Genomic DNA, 27,277 nt, shown 5'->3' with positions numbered 1-27,277 from the left:
CTTCATATCCCAAACTTTTGTAGGGCATTCTTCTGGATCCAGCCCTTGGCCCTTGACTCCACCCCCTTTTCTTTCTAAAGGACCAATGATCACTATAAAATGCACTGTCCCCAGGTCCTCTGAGCTATTTTACACTACACACCCAGAATGACTTTTGGTCCCTTATTTCTACTGCTGCCTCCTTGTTCTCCTGCCCAGAGTAAATCAGAGTCCAGCCTTCTTGTAATATTTTTTTGCCTACTACAAAGAATTAGAGGAGAAAATGTATTTCCTGACAGTGAAGTTATTGAACATTTAGAAACAAGGAACATATATTTGCAAAGAAGCATAGTTTAGAATTTCTTTGGCTTCTCTTCACTCTTCTATGAATGAATCAGTGCACAGAGATTAAATTTGGCATTTCAGTATCTCACTGATATTCCACGGAAAGATTCCTAACATTACAATTACTTACATGTGTTCTACACCTGAAGTACATTTCCCAGTGTGGCATCACAATGACTGTGCTTCCAGAGTAGGTGTCAGTGTTCTTTCAATACAATGCAGCGGCAGTACACACTTGGGATGCTAATCCAGGAAGAAGATATATTGTACATCACTATTTTGGTGCAAATCCTGCTTTAAAGGGACCACCCAGGTGAAAGACAAAGCTTTTCATATGGCAGTGTACAATATGTACTATTATTCAAATGTGAGGAATTGTGCCCTGGAGACAGGAAATAGAGAAGACTTCATCTTTGTGATGCTGGAAATCCTAATCAAATCAATGCTAAGAAATAAACAATGAGCTTATCTGTATAAAAAGCCTGTACTCTCTCTAATGCCTGTTCTGCACTGAGCTAATGAAATGATTGCAGCGTACTAAAGAACAAGTATATCCCCTTTCCCTTTCTAAAATCATCTACATTTTTTACAGTGTAAATAGAAGTCAGAACTAACTTCAAATCAGTCGTTTTTTCCTTCTTCTATTTAAATGAATGAATTACTGTCTCAATCAGATATGCATTTGTGAATATAATTTATTGCTAATTGCTACTGTGGACATAGTAGTTATGCTATTTGGAAATATGTTTCATTTGCATGTAGATCACTTTAATCAATGTTCCTGTTTTTTGTTTGGGAAATCTTGTATGAATCAAACTGAAAACCACCAAATCAGGGCAATAGTTGATAAATGGAATGCAAGAAGCTTGTATTCCGCCTGATCCTGTATACTTAGTTGAAAATCAGTCCAGGGAATGCAAAGTCTTTTTGATAATAAGGACTATTGCTGTTACCCCAAGAACGGACTCAGGGATACCCAAGTTGCTTACTTCCAGGTTCCCAAGATGCTGATCTGTTAATCTGTTCCTTCAAGGAGAAAGGAGCAGGCCTGCTGTAGTAGAATGGCCAGGGTTAACCAAAGATCTCCCATCTGTCCTTCAGAAAACTCCCCAGAACAGACTAGATTTGTTCACCCCTGGGAGAACACGGATACATCCCTCTGGTCAAAAGATTGACACCCAGGCAATACTTTTCCAAAACAAAGTATTTTCTGTATTTAGTGTAACCAACCTTTTCTAATACAATTAATCTAAACCTAAATTAAAACATACACATAAATCTCTTAGCACAGGTATACAAGCTAAAGTACCCAATATTGTAATGTTATACAGTTGAAATGGCTTGAGTGATTATGTTCTGCACATGGTGATCAGTCATATGTAGGACACTGCCAGCAATCTTAATAAACTCTAAACTTTATACATGGTAACATAAACATACACACTACAGACACTCATCTTTATTATCCCAACTGTACACATTCATTAACCCTACTTCTATTTTATATCCTACACTCTACCTAGCATGCTTACTCTCCGTAGATTATTCCTCCTCTGATTTGTCAGGGTCCTTTTGGTCTGCACTAGAAGCACTGCTGCTTCTTCTGATGTTCTTTTGGTTCTCCTTCTTTATCTCCTACTCTTGACTTGACTGACTTTGCTTGCTTGCTCTCTGTCTTTTATACAATTTTTGGCCTGTTCTGATTTGCTTGTTTCCCAATCCTAGCATTAGCATACCTATCCCCTAATCACCTTCAGACTCTCTCTTATTGGTCCATACTTATAGACCAATCACAACTGCTAAATGTAACTGTCAATCAAAGCTGTTACACAACAAGTTTTAGTATTATGGGATATTTACTATTATGGGATGGTGATCCTAATCTAGTTTTGGACTGAGCATGCCTGACTGAGCTCTCCTTGCAGCGTTGGAGTGACCTTTACTTGACCTCAGTCCATATCTGCCTACCAACACACTAGCCATAGGCCAAAACTGCCATCTCTCTGTCATTGGCTGTGTGCCAACATTGTATGGACACTTAAATTACCAAACGTTTGAACTATAAACCATCTTCTTTAATATATTTCTTTAATATATGCTTAATTGTTAACGTATGGACCTTAATGGTATGGTCTACTGCTGCCACCCAGTTTCTTACCAATGTAGTTAATTTTAGTTCCGTTCTTCCCATTTTCAGTTAATGGTAGCAAAGCAATGTTTTCAGTTCTGTGCATAAGAAACAAAATAGAGCAGCTCAAAACCCTTCCTATCATCCTGGCCTTTAATTGGTGTAACAGAGTTGTAGAATCCCTATGGCAGAGACTGGAAACCCCAGTTGTTCCAGGCACAGCAAAAATTTCATTCCATTATTAACTGTAATAATTGCATATATTTAAGTTTAGCAGGGAAGAGCAGCAGACTGTATTTGTCTGCATTTGGGAAACCTTTACACTGCTCACTTTCTTTAGTATCAGTTCATATCACTTATTGTGGGACAGTAATGATGCAAGTGGGTCATGTGGATCATGATTTGTGAGTTCAATGTATCCTAAAATTCTATGGTTTCAACTAGCAAAGGAGGTCTTACTTTATTCAAAACTTCACTCAGAAGAGTTGTAAGAAGGTGACAAACTACCTTATTTTCACCTCATGTAGGTCTAGTTGCAAGGAAATAAACACATGCCCATGTAACATTTAGCTATTCATGTAGTATAACAAACTAGCCCTGATTTATCCTGCGACAGATGCATTATGTGCATTGCCTGCAGAGTATCCAATTTCACACTCATTCTACCCAGATTTCCAGTGCACCTATTTCATAGGTAACAGTCTACGTCCATGTTTTTGTTTTTATTTTTATTTTATTTTATTTTATGTAAACAAGCAATTACTCAAGCCCCAGATTCACCAAAGGATTTAGGTGCCTAACTCGGGGGCAGGTGAATGTTAGCACCTGTGTATAATCTGTAACACATGGATGGTCAAGGGATCATGAACAGGTACTGAGAGTAGTCATGACTATGATCCCTTTCTAAAGGGAGATCTAAAAACTTTTTTCTGTTGTAACTCAGATGGTAAAGGTTGAAAACCACTGATCTAACATGCATTTAGAATATTATGTGTAGTGTGCGGTGTCTCCGTATGATTTTTTGTAGGGCAGGAATCATGTTTTCTTTGTTCTTTTATAGCATTGAGCATGTTATTGGTGCCCAGTAAATTTCTCTCATTTGGACATTTATAAATTATCACAGTCAGGAGTGTTTTCCTTCTACCTTCCAGCGGGAGAAGCTGTGTGTCAGCCTATCCAGCAGAAGATATAATTTTCTCACCACAACTATTTTTTTTAAAGAATAAACAACTGAACTGTAGGAGGCTCAACATTTGAGCTGCATCAACAAATATCCAAGTCACATCAGCTTTTTTGTTTGTTTGTTACAAACAGGAAGGAAAATCCTTTTTCAAGGCTGTGTTTATTTAAAACTCTTACTGCACATTTCTAATACATTTACTCAGATCCCTGAGCAACCCTTCTCTGGGTAAAAATAAAGAGTAAATTCATTTCAGAATAACACCAAGTGAACTCAAAAAAACAATCATATGCACACATAGGGGGGTAAACTAGCCACTAAGCTTTTCTCCTCCAAGTCCTCCTCCAACACCTTATCCTCTTTTCTTTTAATGGGAAGCACAGAACTCCCCTGCTCTGCTGTCCTGGGGAACACACAGCTGCTTACTTTTATCTCACAATTTGGGTGAAAGGAAGAAGGAACTCTTGATGGCAGTATATATTTTATAATACCATTGTGAGGGTGATAGTTGTGAATTGGGATGGGGTACTATTGACCCATGAGGGTTTGCTATATGGTCAAAAGGCCTGAACTTGCTAATCTTGTTCAAGAATCATGATTTTGTGACCCTGTTTTACAAAGCAGAGCTTAGGTTCAATTCCATCTACAGACCTAAATATGAACGCAAGTGTGTGAGTTATAGAGAATTTTTCATAAGTTACTGAATGTGTCTCTGTTAAAAATATAGACTTGTAAATGGCAGGGTACTGCTCCAGGAAGCTACAATTCTATATTCTTGTCCTGCCACTGGGAAAAAGCCTGAAGGATTTGCTGTGTTGGTATCATTGTATATGCTTTCTCTCAAAGTGAATTCTCCTGGGATACAGGAGTAATTTACACTTCCCTGCTCCTGCAGTAATATATCAGGCTCATCTTCTTTTGAACGCATATCTTTAAAGAATCATTTTTTTAACATTTGTAAGAAAAAGAAAAATATTACTATGGGCTAAGAATTCATATGTACAACCTCAGAACATATGTTCACATTCAAGGAATAAACCTCTGAAAACAGTGGTTTGGAAAGGAATTACTTGCTAAACCCAACCTAACTATAGTGCAGCATGATTAAAGTTGTTATAACAAAGCAAGTGAACTTGTTAAAGTGTACAGGAGTTTTATATTTACATACTGCTTTTTTTATTCTCATACATGCCCAAATTTATACACACTACCTAATGTAACACCAAGGTTTTTCTCTTTTCTTCCTGTGACAAATTTTATATTAATGATATGTGATCGTGGTGCCAATTAAAAGTTTTGATTGTGGTGCCAATTAAATTAGTGTTAAAGATTATTTTTTTCACTGTTTTAATTTCAGGTTTGGATTCTCTAACAGGGCATGCATTTCCAGGTAAAGTTACAGTTAGATATTGTGTAACCTTGTGCGTTTTATATTTATTTTGTTTATACGTTTTTTTCTTTGTTTGTTCTTTGTCAAATTGTGTGGTTCCCCCACATGCCATTTCATGTGAAAGCTATGCCTTAAGATTTTTGTCCAGGTACATGAAGAGGAGATACCAATATCAATCTTAAAAAAATATAAATGAAAATCTGTTTGCAATGGGAACAACGCTATCTTTAAAAATTAAAACCAAACCAAAGGAAAAAGATTGTGGAACTAAAAATTTCAAGTCCAAATTTAGAATAATTGAAATGAGTTCAAAGTGGAGCTCAGTTTAATAATCTGGTAACATTAATAAGCCTATGCCTGGATAATGATTTAGGAAGTGTAAGATTCTGTTTCCATCCTGCTGAAGTTTTGAAGAGTCACGGGATGGTGTCCCATAGAGAGTCAAACTAGGATGGGGTACATCATTATAGTAATTCTCACAACTTTCCTGCACACAATTATATCTAACATGACATGACCAATATGATTTAAAATAAAAATATTCCCTGTGATGGCTGAATTAGCATTATTATATCCTCAGAACCATAGTTTACTTAACTAATGTAAACATTTTGGGCTGGGAATTTTCCAGTCAGCAACTAGATTTGATGCTCATTGAACAGGTGAATTTCTACATTGTGCCTGGAATGTAGTTTTTACTGAATGTATCAAAATTATGATGCAATAGTGCTTTTAAATGAGTAGTCTCCGTAATGCTGCAAGGTTTCTCTGTTTTACAAATGTCCAAATGTCCACCTCTACTCAAAATGTCCCTTCATGGTAGAGCAATGAGTCAAATAAAATGAAACAGGTGGTGAAATCCAAGACATAACGTGTTAGGTATCCAAGGAGTTGTTGATCCAAAAGTAGAGATTATATGTCTCCGTTTTAATAGAACAGTCTTGGTCTTTCATATAATATCCAAGTGCCTGAATGTCTTTTGGGACACTTCAAGTTTATCTTTGTTTTCATGCAAACAATAAATGTGTTATTTTAAATAACTACAGAAGGGAGAAGGTTTTGTGCTGGGTTTTTCAAGTGCTCATGTGGGGGCCAGATTCTGCCATCCTTACTCAATAAGTACTTTACTTTATGAGTAGTCCCACTGGTATAAATGAGAATATTCATGAAGTAATATACCTCCAGTTGATCTAAGGGTTCTGTAAATCTGTTTCTTAATATAGGAATAAAATCACTGCTGAGTCAGAAGTTGGCAGAAGTAGCATCAGTACACATTTGTTAAAACCAACAAAAAACAGCCTTTTTAGTTTGAAAAGATGGCCACTTTAACAGAAGGAGATTACTCAACCTGACTAACAGTAGGGCTTCAGTATTATTTTGTATGAAACAAAGGAGTGGGAAGCAGACTCCCTGTTTGTTCTGCCTAGAAAACATCCAGTGTAAAGGCCAAATGCATCCCAAGTGTAAGCACATGCAACTCTATCAAAAGGCCCTTCGCATAACAGGGATACATATATCCTGTGCATAGTCAACCATCAAAGAGATGCAGATTGATAATATCTGTGTCCATGAGGAGTAAAAGCCTGGAAACGGGGATTTGATTTATACAGGCTCCAAATGGAGATCTACTTAACCCAGAGAAACCATTTCCTGAGTTTTCAGTGCTGCTTGATATTGCTCAGTTGGCTGCTACTTCTCCACCTTAGCTTAGTTTAGCCAAGGCACCAGCTTCTGGTTTATTAGCATTTGTTATGGAAGGAGATTTAATTCCCTGGCAAATGCAACAAATAGCCTGTCCCTGCACACACACAATTTTTCTGGCAGAGTTATGACACTTTCTTTCCTCACAGAGAGATTTATCTCCAGGGCGGAATGCTTTACAATGCCCCCTAGGCGAGGACTGTATGCTTATCTTTGGTCATTAGTTATTAATTGTCTCCTCCTGTGGTATTTCAGCAAGCCATATATGTAACTATGTTAGCTTTGCTGACTTAGGCCCTTGTCCTGTTTACATTCATATGCATTCCCACTGACTTCATAGGGATACTGTGGGGGGTGAATGGGTCTAAAGCTGTGGATCTTTAAGTGGATTCACACCCCTAGCATAAAATCACTGTCTTGTATGGACATGTTAGTTATGAAATTTAAGGCTCTTCATTGAGGGAAACTCTAACCACCCAAAATATATGGGTCTTTGTATTATTTTTGTTGCTCTCCCCTAAACTGTCTCCAATTTGTCTACATCTTTCTTAAAGCGAGGTGCCCAAAACAGGATGCAATATTCCAGCTGAGGCCTCACCCATGCAAAGCAGAATGGAACAGTTACTTCCTGTCAGTACACACAAGAATTATGTTAGCCTTTTTTGCAATGGTATCACATCATTGGCTCATGTTCAATTTGTGATTTACTATAATTCTCAGATCCTTTTTGGTGGATATAGTGTACTTGGACTTTCAGAAAGCCTTTGACAAGGTCCCTCACCAAAATCTCTTAAGCAAAGTAAGCAGTCATGGGATAAGAGAGAAGGTCCTCTCATGGATCAGTAACTGGTGAAAAGTTAGGAAACAAAGGGTAGGAATAAATGGTCAGTTTTCAGAATGGAGAGAGGTAAATAGTGGTGTCCCCCAGGGATCTGTAATGGGACCAGTGCTGTCACCCTATTCATAAATGAGCCAGAAAAAGGAGTTCTCAGTGAGGGGGCAAAATTTGTAGATGATACAAAATTATTCAAGACAGTTAAGTCCAAAGCAGACTGCAAAGAGTTACAAAGGGATCTGACAAAACTGGGTGACTGGGCAACAAAATGGCAGATGAAATTCAGTGTTGATAAATGCAAAGTAATGCACATTGGAAAACATAATCCCAACTCTACATACAAAATAATTATATCTAAATTAGCTGTTACCACTCAAGAAAGATACCTTGGAGTCATTGTGAATAATTCTCTGAAAACATCTGCTCAATGTGTAGCAGCAGTCAAAAATGCTAACAGAATGTTAGGAACCATTGGGAAAGGGACAGATAATAAGACAAAAAATATCATGTCACTATATAAAGCCATGATATTCCCAAACCTTGAATTCTGTGTGAAGTTCTGATCACTGCATCTCAAAAAAGATATATTAAAATTGGAAAAGGTACAGAGAAAAGCAACAAATATGATTAAGAGTATGGTACAGCATCCATATGAGGGGAGATTAATGAGACTAGGACTTTTCAGGCTTGGAAAAGAGACAACTAAGGGGGAGATATGATAAAGGTCTATAAAATCATGAATGGTGTGGAGAAAGTGAATAAGGAAGTGTTACTCCTTCACATAACACAAGAAGCAGGGGTCACCCAATGAAATTAATAAGCAGCAGGTTTAAAACAAAAGGATGTATTTCTTTGCACAATCTGTCTAACCTGTGGCCAGTGGATGTTGTGAAGGCCAAAAGGATAATAGGGTTCAAAAAAGAATTAGATAAGTTCGTGAAGGATAGGTCTATCAATGGCTTTTAGCCAAGATGGTCAGGGATACAACCTAAGTTCCCTGTAAGCTGTGCGGCTGCACAGCAGGCTATCAAGGGCTATGCAGGCAGGGAGAGGCGCCGGGGAGAGAAGCCCCTCCCTTGGCCCGGCCCAACCCACGCCCCAGAGTTGCTGGGCAGAGTAGCCCCTCCCCCAGCCTGGCCCAGCCCCTCCAGAACTGCCATGGCCCAGGAGAGATGCCACTTTCCTGGCTTGGCCCAGCCCAACCCAGCCCCGCTGGAGCTGCTGCACTAGCCCTGAGCCCCCTCCCACACTCCGAACCCCTCAGCCCCTCCCCCACCACACGCCACCTCCATATTGGTGTACATAACAAAATTCATTCCGCACATGGACATAAAAAAAATAGAGGGACCACTGGATGCAACCCCATACTCTGGGTGTCCCTAGCCTCTGACTGCCAGAAGTTGGGAATGGGTGAGAGGGGATGGATCACTTGATGATTACCTGTTCTGTTCATTCCCTCTGGGGCACCTGGCATTGGCCACTGTCAGAAGACAGGATCCTGGGCTAGATGGCCCTTGGTCTGACCCAGTATGGCCACTCTTATGTTCTTATGTTTTTTTTCTGCAGTATGGCCACCTAACGTGTTATTCCCCATTTTGCATATGTACGTTTGATTTTTTTTCTCTCTTACTTTACACTTGTCTTTATTTAATTTCATCTTGTTGATTTTATACCAATTCTCCAGTTTATCAAGGTCATTTTGAATTCTAATCCTGTCCACCAAAGTGCTTTCACCACTCCCAGCTTGGTGTCATCTGCAAACTTTATAAGCATACACTCATTATCCAAGCCACAAATGAATATATTGAATAGTACCGGAGCCAGGACAGATGTTTGTAGGACCCCATTAAATATAGACCACAGGCTCTGACCTTCTGCCCTCTTGAAATCACAGGCTGGCTAGCTCCTCCCTTCTTGTGCCTCAGCTTTCCTCTGATTGGTCCCTGTTGCTGTTGCTGAGGTGTGGGTGGAGCTCTGCATCTAAGTCACAAACCTTTTGGGGGTATTCTGATTCTACCCATAGGGGCTACAAAGGCAGCCTGCAAGCATGTGCAGCTCTTAGCTCTGCTCCCTTTCAATGGAGGGAGTAGCTCACTTGAGAGGCAAGACCTCAACCAGCCCGGCCTGCCCCTTGCTCCCCTGTGGTGCACTCTGGTGGTGTTGTATTGATCGGATTGGATGCTACTTGTCCCTCCTTCCCTGACTGCACTCTATTGGGTTGCATTAAAGGGACAGACTGTAACAGCCTCTTCTTTCCTCCCTCATGCACTCCTTGTGCTTTCTCCATTGTGATGCTGGAGAGAAGGGAGAAAAGAAGGGCAATTGCCACAAAGCCTTTTAGTTTTTAAAAGAAGGAATTAAGTGGCTCTTATGCCAGTAATCCCTTAGTGGCAGCTTTCACTATATAGATTCACTTTCTCCAGTAGTCTAATGTGACTCTCATCTGCTAGAAGGGGAATCTCACGTAGGAGTAAAGAGGTTATTTTACCTCTCTCTTTTTTTTTTGGCAGTGGTGCAACCACTGCTGGAATGGTGTGTCTAGTTCTGGTGACCACAATTCAAGAAGGACATTAATAAATTGAAGAGAGTTCAGAGACGAGCCACAAGAACAATTAAAGAGTTAGAAAACATGCCTTGCAGTGGTAGAGGCTAGAAGCTCAATCTATTTAGCTTAACAAAGAGAAGATTAAGGAGTGACTTGATCACAGTCTATAAGTACCTACATGGGGAACAAATATTTGATAACAGGCTCTTCAATCTGGCAGACAAAGGTATAATATGAAGCTAGATAAATTCAGACTGGAAATAAGGCATACATATTTTACAGAAAGGAAATATCCCCCAGAACAATTTGCCAAAGGTTTTGATGGATTCTCCATGACTGGTGATTTTTAAATCAAGATTAGATCTGTTTCTAAAAGATGTGCTCTAGTTGAAACAGGAATTGATTTGGAGAAGTTTTCGCCTGCCTTATTCACAAGGTTGGACTAGATAATCACAATGGAATCTTCTGGCGTTTGAATCTGTTAATGAATTATGATTATTTAGTCTGACCTCCTGCATACCACCAGCCATTGAATCTCCCTCAGTAATTTCTGCCTCAAGCCTATATATTAGACTCTTGCAGATTGGGACAGACATGGGACTGTTTTTATTGTTTACATAGTGCCTTAGGTTAAAGATGGTTATTAATAACAATCTGTTTTATGTTGTCCAGGTCTTAAAATATGGAGAAGAAACACTTAAGATAGAAAAACACATTTAAAAACAAGAAGTCAACTATTTTAACTCTGCTGTACGTATGGTCTGAATTTTTACATGACAATTGTAGAAATTTTGAAATGATTCAACAATATAGGGGGGAGGGATAGCTCAGTGGTTTGAGCATTGGCCTGCTAAACCCACAGTCATGAGTTTAAGCCTTGAGGGGGCCACTTAGGGATCTGGGGCAAAATCAGTACTTGGTCCTGCTAGTGAAGGCAGGGGGCTGGACTCAATGACCTTTCAAGGTCCCTTCCAGTTCTAGGAGATATGATATCTCCATTAATTATTATTATTATTATAGTTTTTTCCTGCAGTAGCAGTATGACAAATGTTAATCTGTTCAGTGCTTAAACATAATAATAGCAATATAAAGTTCATTCAAATATCTTCTACAAGCCTGTGGCATTCTTTTCACATGAATCATTAGGCAAATTTAGTAATATAATTTAAAAATTGATAGGTTTCAGAGTAGCAGCCGTGTTAGTCTGTATCTGCAAAAAGAACAGGAGTACTTGTGGCACCTTAGAGACTTAACACATTTATTTGAGCATAAGCTTTTGTGGGCTACAGCCCAGTTCTTCGGATGCATAGAATGGAACATCTATTGAGGAGATATATATACATACATACATGCTCTCAATAGATGTTCCATTCTGTGCATCTGAAGAAGTGGGCTGTAGCCCACGAAAGCTTATACTCAAATAAATTTGTTAGTCTCTAAGGTGCCACAAGTACTCCTGTTCTTTTTAAAAATTGATGTGATTTTAGGAATCTATAATATATAGAAATCTTTTCCACTGTAAGATTCAAATCCCATATTGTAACTTCTGTCTTGAGTACAGCATGCCTAAGTAGAATTAGAGATAGGTGGAATCGTGTCTATTGGAAGTTTCTGATAGATTTTTACCAGGTGGAAAATTGTTTTAAGTAGAGAAAGTGGTGTATCACAAGCATATCTCACTCCCAGGTAGACCCTGTCCTTTCTGTGTTTGTCATCCACAAAACTTGCCAAATACATCTCAGTACACATCATTGTGGATGATATAAAGGGTCTAGTCATAATGCCAGATTCTCAGCTGATATAAATTGACATAGGTGCATAGAAGTTATTGAGGTTGAAGGAAAAAAACATCCCGATGTGTAGAAAGAATAGTAAATATGGCAGGCGACCAGCTTGGCTTAACAGTGAAATCCTTGCTGATCTTAAACAGCAAAAAGAAACTTACAAGAAGTGGAAGATTGGACAAATGACCAGGGAGGAGTATAAAAATATTGCTCAGGCATGCAGGAGTGAAATCAGGAAGGCCAAATCACACTTGGAGTTGCAGCTAGCAAGAGATGTTAAGAGTAACAAGAAGGGTTTCTTCAGGTATGTTAACAACAAGAAGAAAGTCAAGGAAAGTGTGGGCCCATTACTGAATGAGGGAGGCAACCTAGTGACAGAGGATGTGGAAAAAGCTAATGTACTCAATGATTTTTTTGCCTCTGTCTTCACAAACAAGGTCAGCTCCCAGACTGCTGCACTGGGCAGCAGAGTAGGGGGAGGAGGTGACCAGCCCTCTGAGGAGAAAGAAATGGTTCGGGACTATTTAGAAAAGCTGGACGAGCACAAGTCCATGGGGCCGGATGCACTGCCTCCAAGGGTGCTAAAGGAGTTGGTGGATGTGATTGCAGAGCCATTGGCCATTATCTTTGAAAACTCATGGCGATCGGGGGAGGTCCTGGATGACTGAAAAAGGCTAATGTAGTGCCCATCTTTTAAAAAAGGGTAGGAGGAGGATCCGGGGACCTACAGGCCAGTCAGCCTCACCTCAGTCCCTGGAAAAATCATGGAGCAGGTCCTCAAGGAATCAATTCTGAAGCACTTAGAGGAGAGGAAAGTGATCAGGAACAGTCAGCATGGATTCACCCAGGGCAAGTCATGCCTGATTAACCTAATTACCTTCTATGAGGAGATAACTGACTCTGTGGATGAGAGGAAAGCAGTGGATGTGTTATTCCTTGACTTCAGCGAAGCTTTTGGTACGGTCTCCCACAGTATTCTTGCCAGCAAGTTAAATAAGTATGGCCAAGATAAATGGACTATAAGGTGGATAGAAAGCTGGCTAGATCGTTGGGCTCAACGGATAGTGATCAATGACTCCATGTCTAGTTGGCAGCTGGTTTCAAGCAGAATGCCCCAAGGGTCGGTCCTGGAGCCGGTTTTGTTCAATATCTTCATTAATGATCTGGAGGATGGCGTGGTCTGCACTCTCAGCAAGTTTGCAGATGACACTAAACTGGGATAGGCTGGAGGGTAGGGATAGGATATAGAGGGACCTAGACAAATTAGAGGATTGGGCCAAAAGAAACCTGATGAGGTTCAACAAGGACAAGTGCAGAGTCCTGCACTTAGGATGGAAGAATCCCATTCACTGTTACAGACTAGGGACCGAATGGCTAGGAAGCAGTTCTGCAGAAAAGGACCTAAGGGTTACAGTGGATGAGAAGCTGGATATGAGTCAACAGTGTGCCCTTGTTGCCAAGAAGGCTAACTGCATTTTGGGCGGTATAAGTAGGGGTATTGCCAGCAGATCGAGGGACGTGATCATTCCCCTCTATTCGACATTGGTGAGGCCTCATCTAGATTAATGTGTCCAGTTTTGGGCCCCACACTACAAGAAGATTGTGGAAAAATTGGAAAGAGTGCAGCGGAGCTCAACAAAAATGATTAGGGGTCTGGAGCACATGACTTATGAGGAGAGGCAGAAGGAACTGGGATTATTTAGTCTGCAGAAGAGAAGAATGAGGATGGATTTGATAGCTGCTTTCAACAACCTGAAAGGGGGTTCCAAAGACGATGGATCTAGACTGTTCTCAGTGGTACCTGATGAGAGAACAAGGAGTAATGGTCTCAAGTTGCAGTGGGGGAGGTTTAGGTTGGATATTAGGAAACACTATTTCACTATGAGGGTGGTGAAGCACTGGAATGGATTACCTAGGGAGGTGGTGGAGTATCTTGGGCAAAAATCTGTTTGGGGATTGGACCCCCTTTGAGCAGGGGGGGTTGGACTAGATTACCTCCTTAGGTTCCTTCCAACCTTCATATTCTTTTAGTGCCTTACAGGAAGAATTAAGAGAGGGATGGCTAAAAAATGCCAATAAGAATACATTCTAACTCCTTGAATGCATTTGACAATGAAAGATAGTTGGTTTGTGCAGGGAGGGATAGCTCAGTGGTTTGAGCATTGGCCTGCTAAACTCAGGGTTATAAATTCAATCCTTGAGGGGGCCACTTAGGGATCTGGGGCAAAATAAGTACTTGGTCCTGCTAGTGAAGGCAGGGGGCTGGACTTGGTGACCTTTCAAGGTCCCTTCTAGTTCTAGGAGATAGGATATCTCCATTAATTTCTACTTTTATACCTGAAGAAATGGCATTTTGCCTTTTAGAAAGTGTGTGTTATTGCATAGGTTACAGTTAGTAAGTAATCTGTTGAACTGTTCATTTTTCAGACTAACCAACCTGTTAAGTTTAGATGTCATGTGAACATTGTATTCTTCTCCATTGCTTGTGGTTGAAATCATAGTTTACCAGCCAGTGTCTGCTCAATCATGCTGTTGGCAACTGTGGCATTCAGTAATAAGTTAGAGTAAATCTTACTTTGTATTCTCTAAGTTTTCCATGTGGTTTTTCAGAATTCTTTGGAACATTAGGAAGAGGTGGACATTGCAAAACAAATGATCAGGAACTGTGTTTAATCCAAGGTTCTCAGTATCAGAAATCTCTGACATCTAAGTCATTACCATTTGGATGACAAATCAATCTATTCAAAGACATTGTTGGAGAAATTATATTATAAAGATGCTACTTTCTAACTATCCTCTTGAAGACTGATTCAATTTTGATCTCACACTTAAATTGAAGTTTAGTTGGGATTACTCCTGATTTACATCACAATAAATCAGAGCAAGCTGAGGAACATACAGTGCAGTCTTGATAGATAACACAAAAAGTAAAGACATCAAATCACCGATGCATGGGGAATGGCATGATGACAAAACAAAAAGGACTATTGTGACTCATTGACTATTCCTGTGTTTCCCATGTTTTGCAGAATTCTGTGGGTAAGATCAGAAATGAGTGAATATTCTCATAAATTGCACTTGTCTTGGTGGGCGCCACTGGCCCATGGTTCAGCAGTAATTTTAAAGTTGCATTAATTCTGTATAAGTTTTGCCTGGCCTTTTGCGGCTCACCTGGGGTGAAATTTTCACCTGAGCAGAATGCCAGTAAAACGCCTACGTACCAAAGAAATTTCACATAAGCCCTCAACATCTGCAGTGGGATTTAAGTGGTGCATATGCTTTTTGCTGACCGTAACTCTGAGTCTGCCAAGCAGGGCTGTGTAGGAACTGGAATTTCTCTTCCACAGAAAATTTTGCAGTTCCAAATTAAAAAAAAAGCATTCAGAATCAGAACAAAAAGACAGAGATGCAGAATTTTTCAAGGGAGATATATCAAAAGAATCCGTTTCAGAAGAACTAATATGAAATTTTTCAAAAAGTTCCAGTCCCGCCTCCCAGGGGCTTTTCAGTTTTCTGGGTCTGCAGCAGCCTGCTGGACAGGCTGTTGAGGAGCCTGAGAGCTGGGGCTCCCAGGGCTTTCTGAGTTCTCAGCAGCCTGCCTATCGAGCCACTTGGAAGCCTGGAAGCCCTGAGATCCCCAGCTCTGTGGCAGTCCACCAGGTGAGCTAGTGAGGAGCCTGGAAGGCCACGGAGCTTGATCTACCTGGTAGCCAGCAAGGCATGCTGCTGAGGAGGCAGGAAACAAAGCATGAGTCTGTTGGAAACATGGCTGTTTTTTGTCAAAATCAAAACATTCCCAGTGGAATGTTTCAATTTCGATTAAAAACGGTTTGTTAGAAAATTGCCAACAGCTCTGTTGCCAAACATGGAACACAATGTGTGATAAAGACCCAAAATGAGGGACACAAAAAATTACTCATGCAGGAATCTGAAAACGATGTGGGATTCTTTCCTTCGGTGAAAATAACTTTTTCTATCATCTCAGTTTCATGATACTTTATTTTAGATGTAAATAAATACTTTTCAACAAGAAAAACCAAGAGGACACAGGAATTAAGATAACTTTGGAACTAAAATAAGTAACGTTCTTTAAAAAGAAGTACACTTGAGAGATAAGGTGGTGACTCTCTGCAGAGGGGTATATTTCTCTCCTCGTAATTTGCTGGCTTCCATCTCTTTTGCCTATCGCCATGCTTTTCTTTTCTTTGGCAACGGTTGAATATAGCTGAAGTGCAGGAGACTTTATCTTTTGCTTCCCAGTCATTTGTGAAACTTTTCCTTCTAGATAAAGTCTGGTGAACTCCTGACTGTATATAATGTTAAGTTAAGGAATTATTTTTTCAGTTGTAATGGCTCCATGTCTAGTTGGCAGCCGGTTTCAAGCGGAGTGCCCCAAGGGTCGGTCCTGGGGCCGGTTTTGTTTAATATCTTTATTAATGATCTGGAGGATGGTGTGGACTGCACTCTCAGCAAGTTGGCAGATGACACTAAACTAGGAGACGTGGTAGATACTCTAGAGGGTAGGGATCGGATACAGAGGGACCTAGACAAATTAGAGGATTGGGCCAAAAAAAACCTGATGAGGTTCAACAAGGACAAGTGCAGAGTCCTGCACTTAGGACGGAAGAATCCCATGCACTGCTACAGACTAGGGACCGAATGGCTAGGTAGCAGTTCTGCAGAAAAGGACCTAGGGGTCACAGTGGATGAGAAGCTGGATACGAGTCAACAGTGTGCTCTTGTTGCCAAGAAGGCTAACGGCATTTTGGGCTGTATAAGTAGGGGCATTGCCAGCAGATCGAGGAATGTGATCGTTCCCCTTTATTCGACATTGGTGAGGCCTCATCTGGAATACTGTGTCCAGTTTTGGGCCCCACACTACAAGAAGGATGTGGAAAAATTGGAAAGAGTCCAGCGGAGGGCAACAAAAATTATTAGGGGTCTGGAGCACATGACTTATGAGGAGAGTCTGAGGGAACTGGGATTGTTTAGTCTCCAGAAGAGAAGAATGAGGTGGGATTTGACAGCAGCCTTCAACTACCTGAAGGGGGGGGTCCAAAGAGGATGGAGCTCGGCTGTTCTCAGTGGTGGCAGATGACAGAACAAGGAGTAATGGTCTCAAGTTGCAGTGGGGGAGGTCCAGGTTGGATATTAGAAAACACTATTTCACTAGGAGGGTGGTGAAGCACTAGAATGCGTTACCTAGGGAGGTGGTGGAGTCTCCTTCCTTGGAGGTTTTTAAGGCCCGGCTTGACAAAGCCCTGTCTGGGATGATTTAGTTGGGAATTGGTCCTGCTTTGAGCAGGGGGTTGGACTAGATGACCTCTTGAGGTCCCTTCCAACCCTGATATTCTATGATTCTATTATTCTAATTTTGTTTGTCATTTTATTAATTAATTGTTGTTGTTGTAAAGTGCTCTGGAGGTGCTTGACATTAAGGCTGCAATATAAAGGAAAATAAAATGAAAATTTCATCTGGACCATAGTTATTACAGGATGATGTATCTTCGATTTACAAAATAAATTAATCCATTACTTGGTATCTTTTCAATTAAACATTTTCTTCCTTGAAAATCTAAAACATAATTATTTGAGGGCTGCAGAGGCAGCAGTAATTCTGATGTTGGGCTTGTCAAGTTATTGTGAACATTCTGCTAAGGCAGTGATTTTTCTGCATTGTCAGTCATCTATTCTTGCTCTACATTAGTCTGGGACGCTGCTCGAAATGACATTGTCAAAAGCCTCTTAAATTGCAGTACATCTTAAATAGCTCCAGTGCATCAGTATGTTGAAGGAAACAGGTCAGAATGAAGAATCTGTTCCATTCTTTCAAAAGAAGGATATTCAGACATTGTAAGCTAATTCTATATTACAGGGGAACTCATATGAAGGAAGGTGTAAAATTGGAATTATAGCCAAGGGCAAATCCCAAAAGAAATTAATTTGGACTAAGGGTTGCAGAAGTGGTCAATTAGGTTGGCTTATGTCATTAATCTGCCAATATGATATTTTAAAATATAGATTCTGGCAGGTCTCTGAATTATTGTGTATAATTATTGTACCTGTTAGATGCATGCAGAAAATGTAAAAGTACTGTTCTGATATTTCATTAAATCTTACATTTGCTTGAAAAGAAACTAACTACTTTGCATAACATACTGTCATGGAGTAGAAAGAATGGTCTGTTGTTCCGGTCTGTGGTCTAAGAGTCAGAAGTTACAGTTCTAAGTAGATTTCTTACGTGATCTTTGGCATGTCACTTAGTTTCCTTATCTTAAAAATATGGATAAAAAAATCCCCAAGGCTAAATTCATTAACATGTATCATATGCTTTGAAACCCTTCATCTAGGAGGTGCTCTAAAAATACAGAAGTATTATTATTAAATATTTGGTAACATTTCTAACTAACCTCGCTAGCATACCATATAGATGTTGCTCCGTAGTTCAGAGTTCATGACTTCAGTGGAGCGATTCCAATTTATATCAGCTGCAGATTATGCCCAGAACACTTTACAAAATGACAGCTTCATTTAGTATCATACATTTTTCTATACCATAGTATGCTTTTTGTCAGGGTTACAAGAACATTCATAATCTTTATGACCCCAGATAGCTCAATATTAAGTAAGGTTCCATGAATTTTGGCTCTTTATATATCCAGCACAGTGGAATATAGGAGAGCAACTTATATTTTAAAATAGTTTTAAGCTATTAGTTACCATAATCATTATTATTATACATAAAGGACAGCGTCCTCAAAATAATGTGACCCCAGTACACTTTTTTTATTTTTTTCTAAGTACATTTTTAACATTTACATTTTTTACTGTGACAAAGCCATGACTATTTCTTAGTTCTCATCATGATAAGCAACCAGCCTTGCCCACGTGTTACCAAGGCTATGAAGGGGAGGAATTGGCAGCTAACCAACTTACTGAAAACTGAATGGATACTAAGACAAGTTTAATGTATTGCATAGAATAAAATTCTGATACCTTTTCCTGTTGCAAAGATTTTAACAAGAATAAGTAGTGGTATGACATTAATCTACTCTCCAGTCAGTTACTATAATAAGAATGTTAAAAGTACAAATATAAAGCTTAGTATTTACTGTTTTAAGATTAGACTGATGGATGGTATGATTTTAGTGTAATTCTTGAAAGCTTGCCTTTACCGTTTTTCTTTTTTAGTTAGTCCAGTAAATGCTGCCCGACTGATCTTTCTCCAGTGTAAATCAGAGGAGAATCAGGTCTATTGTAGACAATACATTTTAAAAATTGGGTTTTTCCCCTCTTACCTAACATGGTCATGAGTCCTGTGTCCAGAAATTTTGGAAAATTCTATAATTTTGTAGTTGTCCTTGATGTCCCAGAGTTGAGATATGTCTATTAAAAATCAGATATTTTTCTGGGTTTTTAATATTGGAGTTTGTGCGCTGCTGGTACACTATGGAGACAGCCAGTTCCTGGCTTGGTGGCTAGTACTTTGTCACTGTGCAGATGCAGGAAATTTGCTGCTTATCCTATCCTGTAGGAGCAGATAACCTGCCCTGTGACTCAGGACCAGACTACTGTGTTGAAATCTGTATGGGAGGAAGTACTTCAGCATGAGGATGAAATTCATGCCTGTGCTGTGGGTCAGTACAAAGCGAATGCACTCTTTAAGTTCCACTTGAGCGTTATGGCTTTGTGCTGACCCTTAGTATAGGGATTAATTTGCTATGTATATGTATGTGAGCAAGTACAGTAGCCTGTGTGTGGAGTAAAAATGCAAAGAGCAAATTACTCTGGTAATAATTACTATTTATTTCTAGTGGTAATTTTCCTTCTCTACCTGATAGGCCCAATTCTGGTTTTACATCAATTTAATTCTCTTTCCTTAATTGGATTTGCTCCTGATTGACACTGGAGTAAATGAGATCAGAGGCAGGTCATGTATGTTCAGAAGAAGGGTAGACAGGAGGAGTTAAGACAAAATAAAAAAAAAGGATTACTACTTTGTATGGGTACACAGAACAGAGAGATGCTGTACTGCAGATGGAAAAATAGTAGTTGCCAGGATTTAATTTTTAAATGCATCTTTTAGTTTAGTTTCATCAGCATTAGAACTTGTACTTCAGATGTTCATCCTTGAACTATAATATTATCTCCTCGTTTTGTTTCCCGTTTTCTGTACTTACCCACAGTGCTGGGTATTTGTATTCTAGCACCACATTTGCTTGTCCAAGTAACTGTGTCAGTTTTGCTTTTGAGGCATTGCCCAACACGGAAATATGAGAAAATAAATTGAAAGTCAAAAAAATTATCTTTATCCCAATGACGTGCATAATTAATTGACAGCTGTTAAGTTAACAGTGTTGTTACCCGGGGTTCTTTCAACCCAAAGCTCTGGATAACTTTTGTTCTGTGCGAGGATGTGTCAGGAAATAAATCAGGGGAGACACTGCCGTCCGACCGATAGATGGCTGGCACAAACAGGACAACACAGGAGTGCTTTCACTTAAAGCTAAACTTTACTTAGTCTCAAGCACTTACACATGTCTGCAACAGATTAGTAAAACACCCCCAACCGAAGTTGAGTGAGGCTCTTGAGTGACACAGCGGCAGCCCATCTGCCAGTGAGGAACACAAGATGCATCCAGAGGGAGAGACCAGTCCTGAAGAGTCCCCCCATCTCAAGCTTTTCCCCCTTATTTGTACATTAGTAATAGAATGACATGTCCCTTAAAGAAAACTTGTCAAGCAAGCAGTTCCAATGGGCAAGCAAGAGGCTCCTTCTGATTATTGATTAACCAGGTGTGGGTTTTTCCGGAGTCTGCAGCCTTGAGACCTCAATAGACATTCCTGGGGCATATCCTGCTCTTTTAAAATGCATGTATCAGCAACTTCAACCCAATTCTTATCAGGAAGGACACAGGGTCAAGCTGCCCTTTCTGTGGCACCCCTAAGCCCCTTCCCCTCCTGCCTTGGTCAAGCTGTATGGCCACTTTACAGCCTGCTGACTAGGTTGCTTTTTTAACAATAAGCCATAGTGGTTTTAGGCACTTTACTGGTTTGCCAAAATCTCCCCGTACAGTGTTGCACTTTCAGCTTCCAAATATTGTGGGTCAGGGAAAAGATTCATGATGGGTGTCAGGCTCAGTGGAGGACTTAAGATCACCTTCAAATGTACCATTAATGATAAGGGAACAGATTGTGATACTCTTACTCATAATGAGACTCAATGATTGAGTAGTTCTGCAGAAAGAGTCCTTTTGCCTTCACTGGAACCACTTTTGGTTAGGATAAGCTACTTAGTGTGAGCCAGGTCATTTCAATCTGGCTCTGAGCATATGTGAAGGTTACGGGGCTCCAAACTTCTGATTTAAGCCACAACTACCCGGGTATGGAAATGAAGCATCGCTTTGGTGAGAATATGCTTTGGCATTGTGCTACATCAGCTGTTTACAAATTTTCACAGCCACTTTTTACTTATTATGAAGTATTGAAAAAAAACAGGGTTTTTTGAATGCAAAGTTGAAAGATCCATTTTGGAACTTGGGACTGTGTACATCTGATTTGAGTGCACTTAGGGTGGAGTAAGCACAAGAGACTTAAGCAGTTCAATGTATTTGTTGTGCTGGCCTTTCTGCAACAAGACAGGGTAAATGTTACCCATACTGTATGACTGGCAGGGGAGGATGGAGCCCAGGGGAGTAGATCCAGCTTGTTCCTCAAATTCCAGAGGGAGTCAGATTAATTCAGAGTTTGACAAACTTTAAGTGCCTTGTGCAAGGCTCTCATTTGGACCTTCCCCACCATAACCAAACTAATGGTAGATGGGAAACCATGTAGATGAGTATTGTAAGCAGTGCCTTCTCTAGCAATTAATAGAGAAAAGCAGAAGACTAGGAACTTTGCCTAGCATAGTTAACTTAAAACACTACAGTGATGGGCACCATTGAAAACCCCATGAAAGTCAGGTGGGTAAAGAGGGGAACAATTTGTCAAGCTCCCTCTGAAATGAGGGCCATCAGACCTTTTCTGGTGTTTTATCTGTCACAATATGAGCTTCTTAGAAGAATCACTTTTGTATTTGTGATGACAGTGAAGGTCTAAGAATGGAAAGCAGCTGTGTTAGCTCAAGTATGTTGCCTGTTGCTATGGGAACTGTAGAATGTTTTATATAAGAACTTAATCTAGAATTTATATGGCATCTTATGCTAACATACTAATAATCCTTCCTGCAGTTTTAGATTTTTATTTTTATTTTTTTACTGGGAATATGGAGCAATAATTCTACAAGAGGAAATAATATACTATTCCCTGGGAAACATCCCTCATAAAGATAGACTTAGCAATTTTCAGTACAATGGGGAGATAGCATCCTTACTTAAGTTAGACATTATTGATGTTTTAAAATACATAAAGGTATAGAAAAATGTGATTTCTGAAGCCTGAGCTTTGGAACAAGGCTACCAAACATTATGTGTTCAGAACATTGCAATCATGAAATAGACTTCACCTCACCCTTCTCTTCTGCACAGCCTCTTTACCACTACATTATTATTTGTGGCGATAACAACAAATAACAGCAAAATATCAGCTTTCATCCTAAGAATTTCTTTTAAAAACTGAATTGTACCCCCTTGTCACGGAGTGTGGGGGGACACAAGGCCCTGCACCCCCGGCTTCCTGCGATTCACCATGACTCTCAGCCAGCCAGTAAAGCAGAAGGTTTATTTAGACGACAGGAATACAGTCCAAGACAGGTCTTGCAGGCACAGACAACAGGACCCCCCTCGGTTAGGTCCATCTTGAGCTCCCAGGGCGCCCCAGCCCCCTTGGGAGGTCAGAGCCCCGTCTGTCTCCCAGCCAGCACCCCAGCCAGCTCCTGAAAACCTGCCTTCAGCGACCCCTCCCACAGCCTTTATTCAGTTTCCCGGGCAAAGGTGTCACCTGGCCTCTAACCCCTTCCTGGGTTCTCATGTTACATGCTCAGGTATTCTCCGTCCTTCAGTCTCCCATCCCCCAATGCAGACTATCCTAGCCACACTCCCCTGTCAGCATTCAAAGACCACAGTAAGAACAGTCCCAGTTCGTCACACCCCTATACTCAAGATTCACTTGTCATCCACTTTTATGTAGAAAGGCAATGTTGTTTATCAATATTAGTTAACAATAAAATATTAGAAACCCTGAGGAATTTTCGTCAGAGCCCAATTTCAAATACTTTCTATTAAAAAAATTATTAAATTGAACTAAACTATATAAAAAGTTCAAATTGCGTGAAATCTAACACTATATGAAATTTCACACCAACACATCTATAATAATTTTTTGTCTCTGCAAAATTTCAGTTACAAATTGGTACCATGCATGCTATACCATAGTAGGAGGCAGCTGTTATAACTGTTCATGTCTTATTTAGTACCAAGTACTATAGTTTTCTCAAGCACAAACTAATTATTTTCATGTTTGAAACTGTTTTGTGTTGTCTTTTTTTAAACTGGAATACACACATTTGATATGCTTGAGTTGGAAATGCCTGTTTTCCCCCTGGACACTGTTTTATGAAGTTGTGCACCCGGTAAGCAACTGAGGTTTATCTACCTGTATGCAAGTAACTGGAAATAAATTGATTTGAGGATGCCTTGGGTGGAAAAACTGCATTTATATTAAGTGCTGATCCATGTAAAAAAGTACAAGAGGAAAGCAATTAATAATTAATGCAGCTCTATATTCATAAATAAAATTAATGTAAAAATGTTCCAAACAGTATTTCTCCCTTAAGCAGGATAATACTTTTCATTCATCTAATAGCATGGAATAGTCACTTTGAACAGTATAGGCAACTTTTTTAAGTGAGGGAACTTTCTCCTACTTTACATTATTTTAAGTATGGAATGGCCTCATGTTTTCATTAAAATAAACAAAACATCCTATTTCAAAGCATTATTAAAATAAGCAGCTTTTGGAGAACCAAAGATCCAACACTACATATGGATTGTGATAGGTGAGATTTCAGATTTCTTTTTAAATAATGCCCAGATGTCATAGTAATCCGTTACTTTTCATATACCTGTAGTTAGGGTGACCAGAGGTCCCAATTTTATAGGAACAGTCCTGATATTCAGGGCTTTGTCTTAAATAGGTGCCTATTATCCTGCACCCCTTGTCCTGATTTTTCATATTTGCTATCTGGTCACACTACTTGTAGTCGAAAAAAGCAAAGTAATTTTGTCTTGGTTTATTATAAAATAACATTTGTCACAGATCCACAGGATCTGTGCTACACCTCCAGCTTTTGAACAGTCTCTAGAAGAAATCCCTTCTGTGTGCCAGATGCAAGGGATCTCACTCTTCCTTCAGGGTAGGCCACTCAAACTCACAGCCTCCCAGATTCACCCTCTGGGACTGCAGCACTCTTATTTCAGCACTCCTGGTAGACTCTTGTACACTCTTCAGGGACTAATGCTCCTCAGCAAGTGTTTGCAGGTACCTCAAACTGTGCTTTCAAAACAGTGGGATTTATTAGTCAACTGGAACACAGCATAGGAAGTCCTTAGGTTTGCATAGTCCATTCTGGCCAAACCACAATTCACCAGCCAAGCTGCAATGAACTCTGTTTTCAGGCTCTGTCGCTCTCTGATTTTCCTTCCTTCCTTCAATTAGTTCCCAGGTGACAGCCCAAGCTTCCTCCAGACCTCAAAGGCCACACTTATTTCCCAACTGCATATCTCTGTCCTTTGTTCTTGAGTTCTCTGCTCATATTCCTGCTGAGAGTGTCAATCCATGAGTCATTGGAGCTTGCAGTGTGTCTCCAGACCCCTTGTTGGACTGGGTCAGTTTCAGCCAGTTTCTTAATGACTCTGTTCATTCCCTCCAGACAGGTAAGTGACATACACACACCTATGTCCCTTAGTCTACCCTGAGAGCAAACTTAATCCCCCCACCCCACTGGGTAGCAGTGCAAAGTATAGGGGGAAACTGACGCACACATAGGCATCATAAACATATTACAGAAAATTCCCACTTTGTTGCAATGTGTGATCATCATTTCTTCCAAATGATATTCTCATATCCTGTTTCACCTTAGCCATCAATAACAAAGGTATCATTTTTAGCCCTTTGGCCTTTTATCTGCATTTTGTCTCTTCATTTTCTTCTGCCTCTAACATTAACTTCCACTTTTACAGTTATTCAACTGAATATGGATCTTCCAACACTTTTAATGACTCTTATCTGCCTGTCTTGATCAAGTGAACTTGTGGGTTCATCTGAGCTTCCTTCATCTCCAATCACTCTGGGAGAATGCTTCTCTGGGGCAAGAAAATCATAGAATCATAGAATATCAGGGTTGGAAGGGACCTCATCTTGTCCAATCCCCTACTCAAAGCAGGATCAATCTCCAACTAAATCATCCCAGCCAGGGTTTTGTCAAGCCTGACCTTAAAAACCTCTATTAAAGGAGATTCCACCACCTCCCCAGGTAACCCATTCCAGTGCTTTACCACCCTCCTAGTGGAAAAGTTTTTCCTAATATCCAACCTAACCTCCCCTACTGCAACTTGAGACCATTACTCCTTGTTCTGTTATCTGGTACCACTGAGAACAGTCTAGATCCATCCTCTTTGGAACCCCCTTTCAGGTAGTTGAAAGCAGCTATCAGCCCCCCTCCCTCATTCTTCTCTTCTGCAAACTAAATAATCCCAGTTCCCTCAGCCTCTCCTCATAAGTCTTGTGCTCCAGCCCCCTAATCATTTTTGTTGAGCTCCGCTGCACTCTTTACAATTTTTCCATATCCTCCTTGGAGTGTGGGGCCCAAAACCGGACACAGTACTCCAGATGAGGCCTCACCAATGCCGAATAGAGGGGAATGATCACGTCCCTCAGTCTGCTGGCAGTGCTCCTACTTATACAGCCCAAAATGCTGTTAGCCTTCTTGGCAACAAGGGCACACTGTTGACTCATATCCAACTTCTCGTCCACTGTAATCCCTAGGTCCTTTTCTGCAGAACTGCTGCCTAGCCTTTCGGTCTCTAGTCTGTAGCAGTGTATGGGATTTTTCCGTCCTAAGTGCAGGACTCTGCACTTGTCCTTGTTGAACCTCATCAGGTTTCTTTTGGCCCAATCCTCTAATTTGTCTAGGTCCCTCTGTATCCTATCCCTACCCTCCAGTGTGTCTACCACTCCTCCCAGTTTAGTGTCATCCGCAAAATTGCTGAGAGTACAGTCCACACCATCCTCAAGATCATTAATGAAGATATTGAACAAAATCAGCCCCAGGACTGACCTTTGGGGCATTCCGCTTGATACCGGCTGCCAACTAGACATGGAGCCATTGATCACTACCTGTTGAGCCCGATGATCTAGCCAGCTTTCTATCCACCTTATAGTCCATTCATCCAGCCCATACTTCTTTAACTTGCTGACAAGAATACTGTGGGCGACTGTATCAAAAAGCTTTGCTAAAGTCAAGGAATAACACAACTACTGCTTTCCCCTCTTCCACAGAGAAGCATCCTCAGCCACAGCTCTGTACCTTCTGTCTCCCTTCTTGACTCAGATGTTCAGTTTCCCTCTACTTTCCTTATGCCACTTTGACCCCTCAGCTCTTCCTTTCCTACATCTGTCTATGATGCTATCATTCCCTCTGTATGGCCTGCTCCCAGGTCCATGTAAATCAATGGAAAGGCTCCCATCAACTTCAATGGACCTTTGGTTCAGTCCTCATATTATTGACAATGCCTGAACCTGGGCTGAAATCCTCATCCATGCCTCAGTTTGCTTTCACCTTGGCCACTGCAACTGCCTTCTCTAGAATCTTATTATTATTGAGCTTTCCAGACTCCAGCCAGTGCAGAAGTCTGGGGGACAAATCCTGATCTGGTATAAACTATCATAGCTCCATTGACGTTAACAGAGCTATGCCCATTTACATCCATGGAGGAGCTATGACTCCAGTCAGTGGAGTTCAGACAGTTTACATCATCTGAGAATCTGCCCCCTGTTGTTTGTTTTCTGACCTGAACAAAGAAGATTAACTGTGTCATCCCTGCTCCCCAAGCACTGGCTCATGGGGATGCATTTCATGATCCAGTTCAAAACTGACTGTTTCTTTTCAAATTTCTCTGAACTTACCTCACTAGACTATGTTCCGTCACATGATCTTGCTACTTTTGTTAAGGAAGCCTTTCCTTCTGTTATCAGCAATAGTTTTCCATCAATTGTCTCTGTTTTCAAATCTGATCGGAAACTTTTCTCCTTTGTCTCATATTTTTTTAAATTTCTCTCTGCTCTTAGTATCAATTAACCTGATAAAGGGTTACAATCTTACTATGAGAGAAAATAAAGTTATTGGGTGAAATCATGACCCCATTCAAGTCAGTGGCAAAACTTCAGTAACCA

At 40.3% G+C, this 27,277-nt stretch overlaps 1 protein-coding gene across 2 annotated transcripts in view; it reads left to right on the top strand.

Moving 5' to 3' along the window:
• The window catches only part of DLGAP2 (DLG associated protein 2), a 654,575-nt gene that overhangs the window by 453,897 nt on the left and 173,401 nt on the right, over window positions 1-27,277 (top strand). For both annotated transcript variants that reach the window (XM_054024256.1, XM_054024257.1), the window contains one exon: window positions 4,990-5,022. In XM_054024256.1, the coding sequence (XP_053880231.1) occupies window positions 4,990-5,022 (33 nt within the window). The remainder of the gene's footprint in view (window positions 1-4,989; window positions 5,023-27,277) is intronic.

The sequence above is a fragment of the Malaclemys terrapin genome, chromosome 3, assembly GCF_027887155.1.
Source record: "Malaclemys terrapin pileata isolate rMalTer1 chromosome 3, rMalTer1.hap1, whole genome shotgun sequence".
Lineage (NCBI taxonomy): Eukaryota > Metazoa > Chordata > Testudines > Emydidae > Malaclemys > Malaclemys terrapin.
This window is presented reverse-complemented; position numbering and strand designations above follow the sequence as displayed.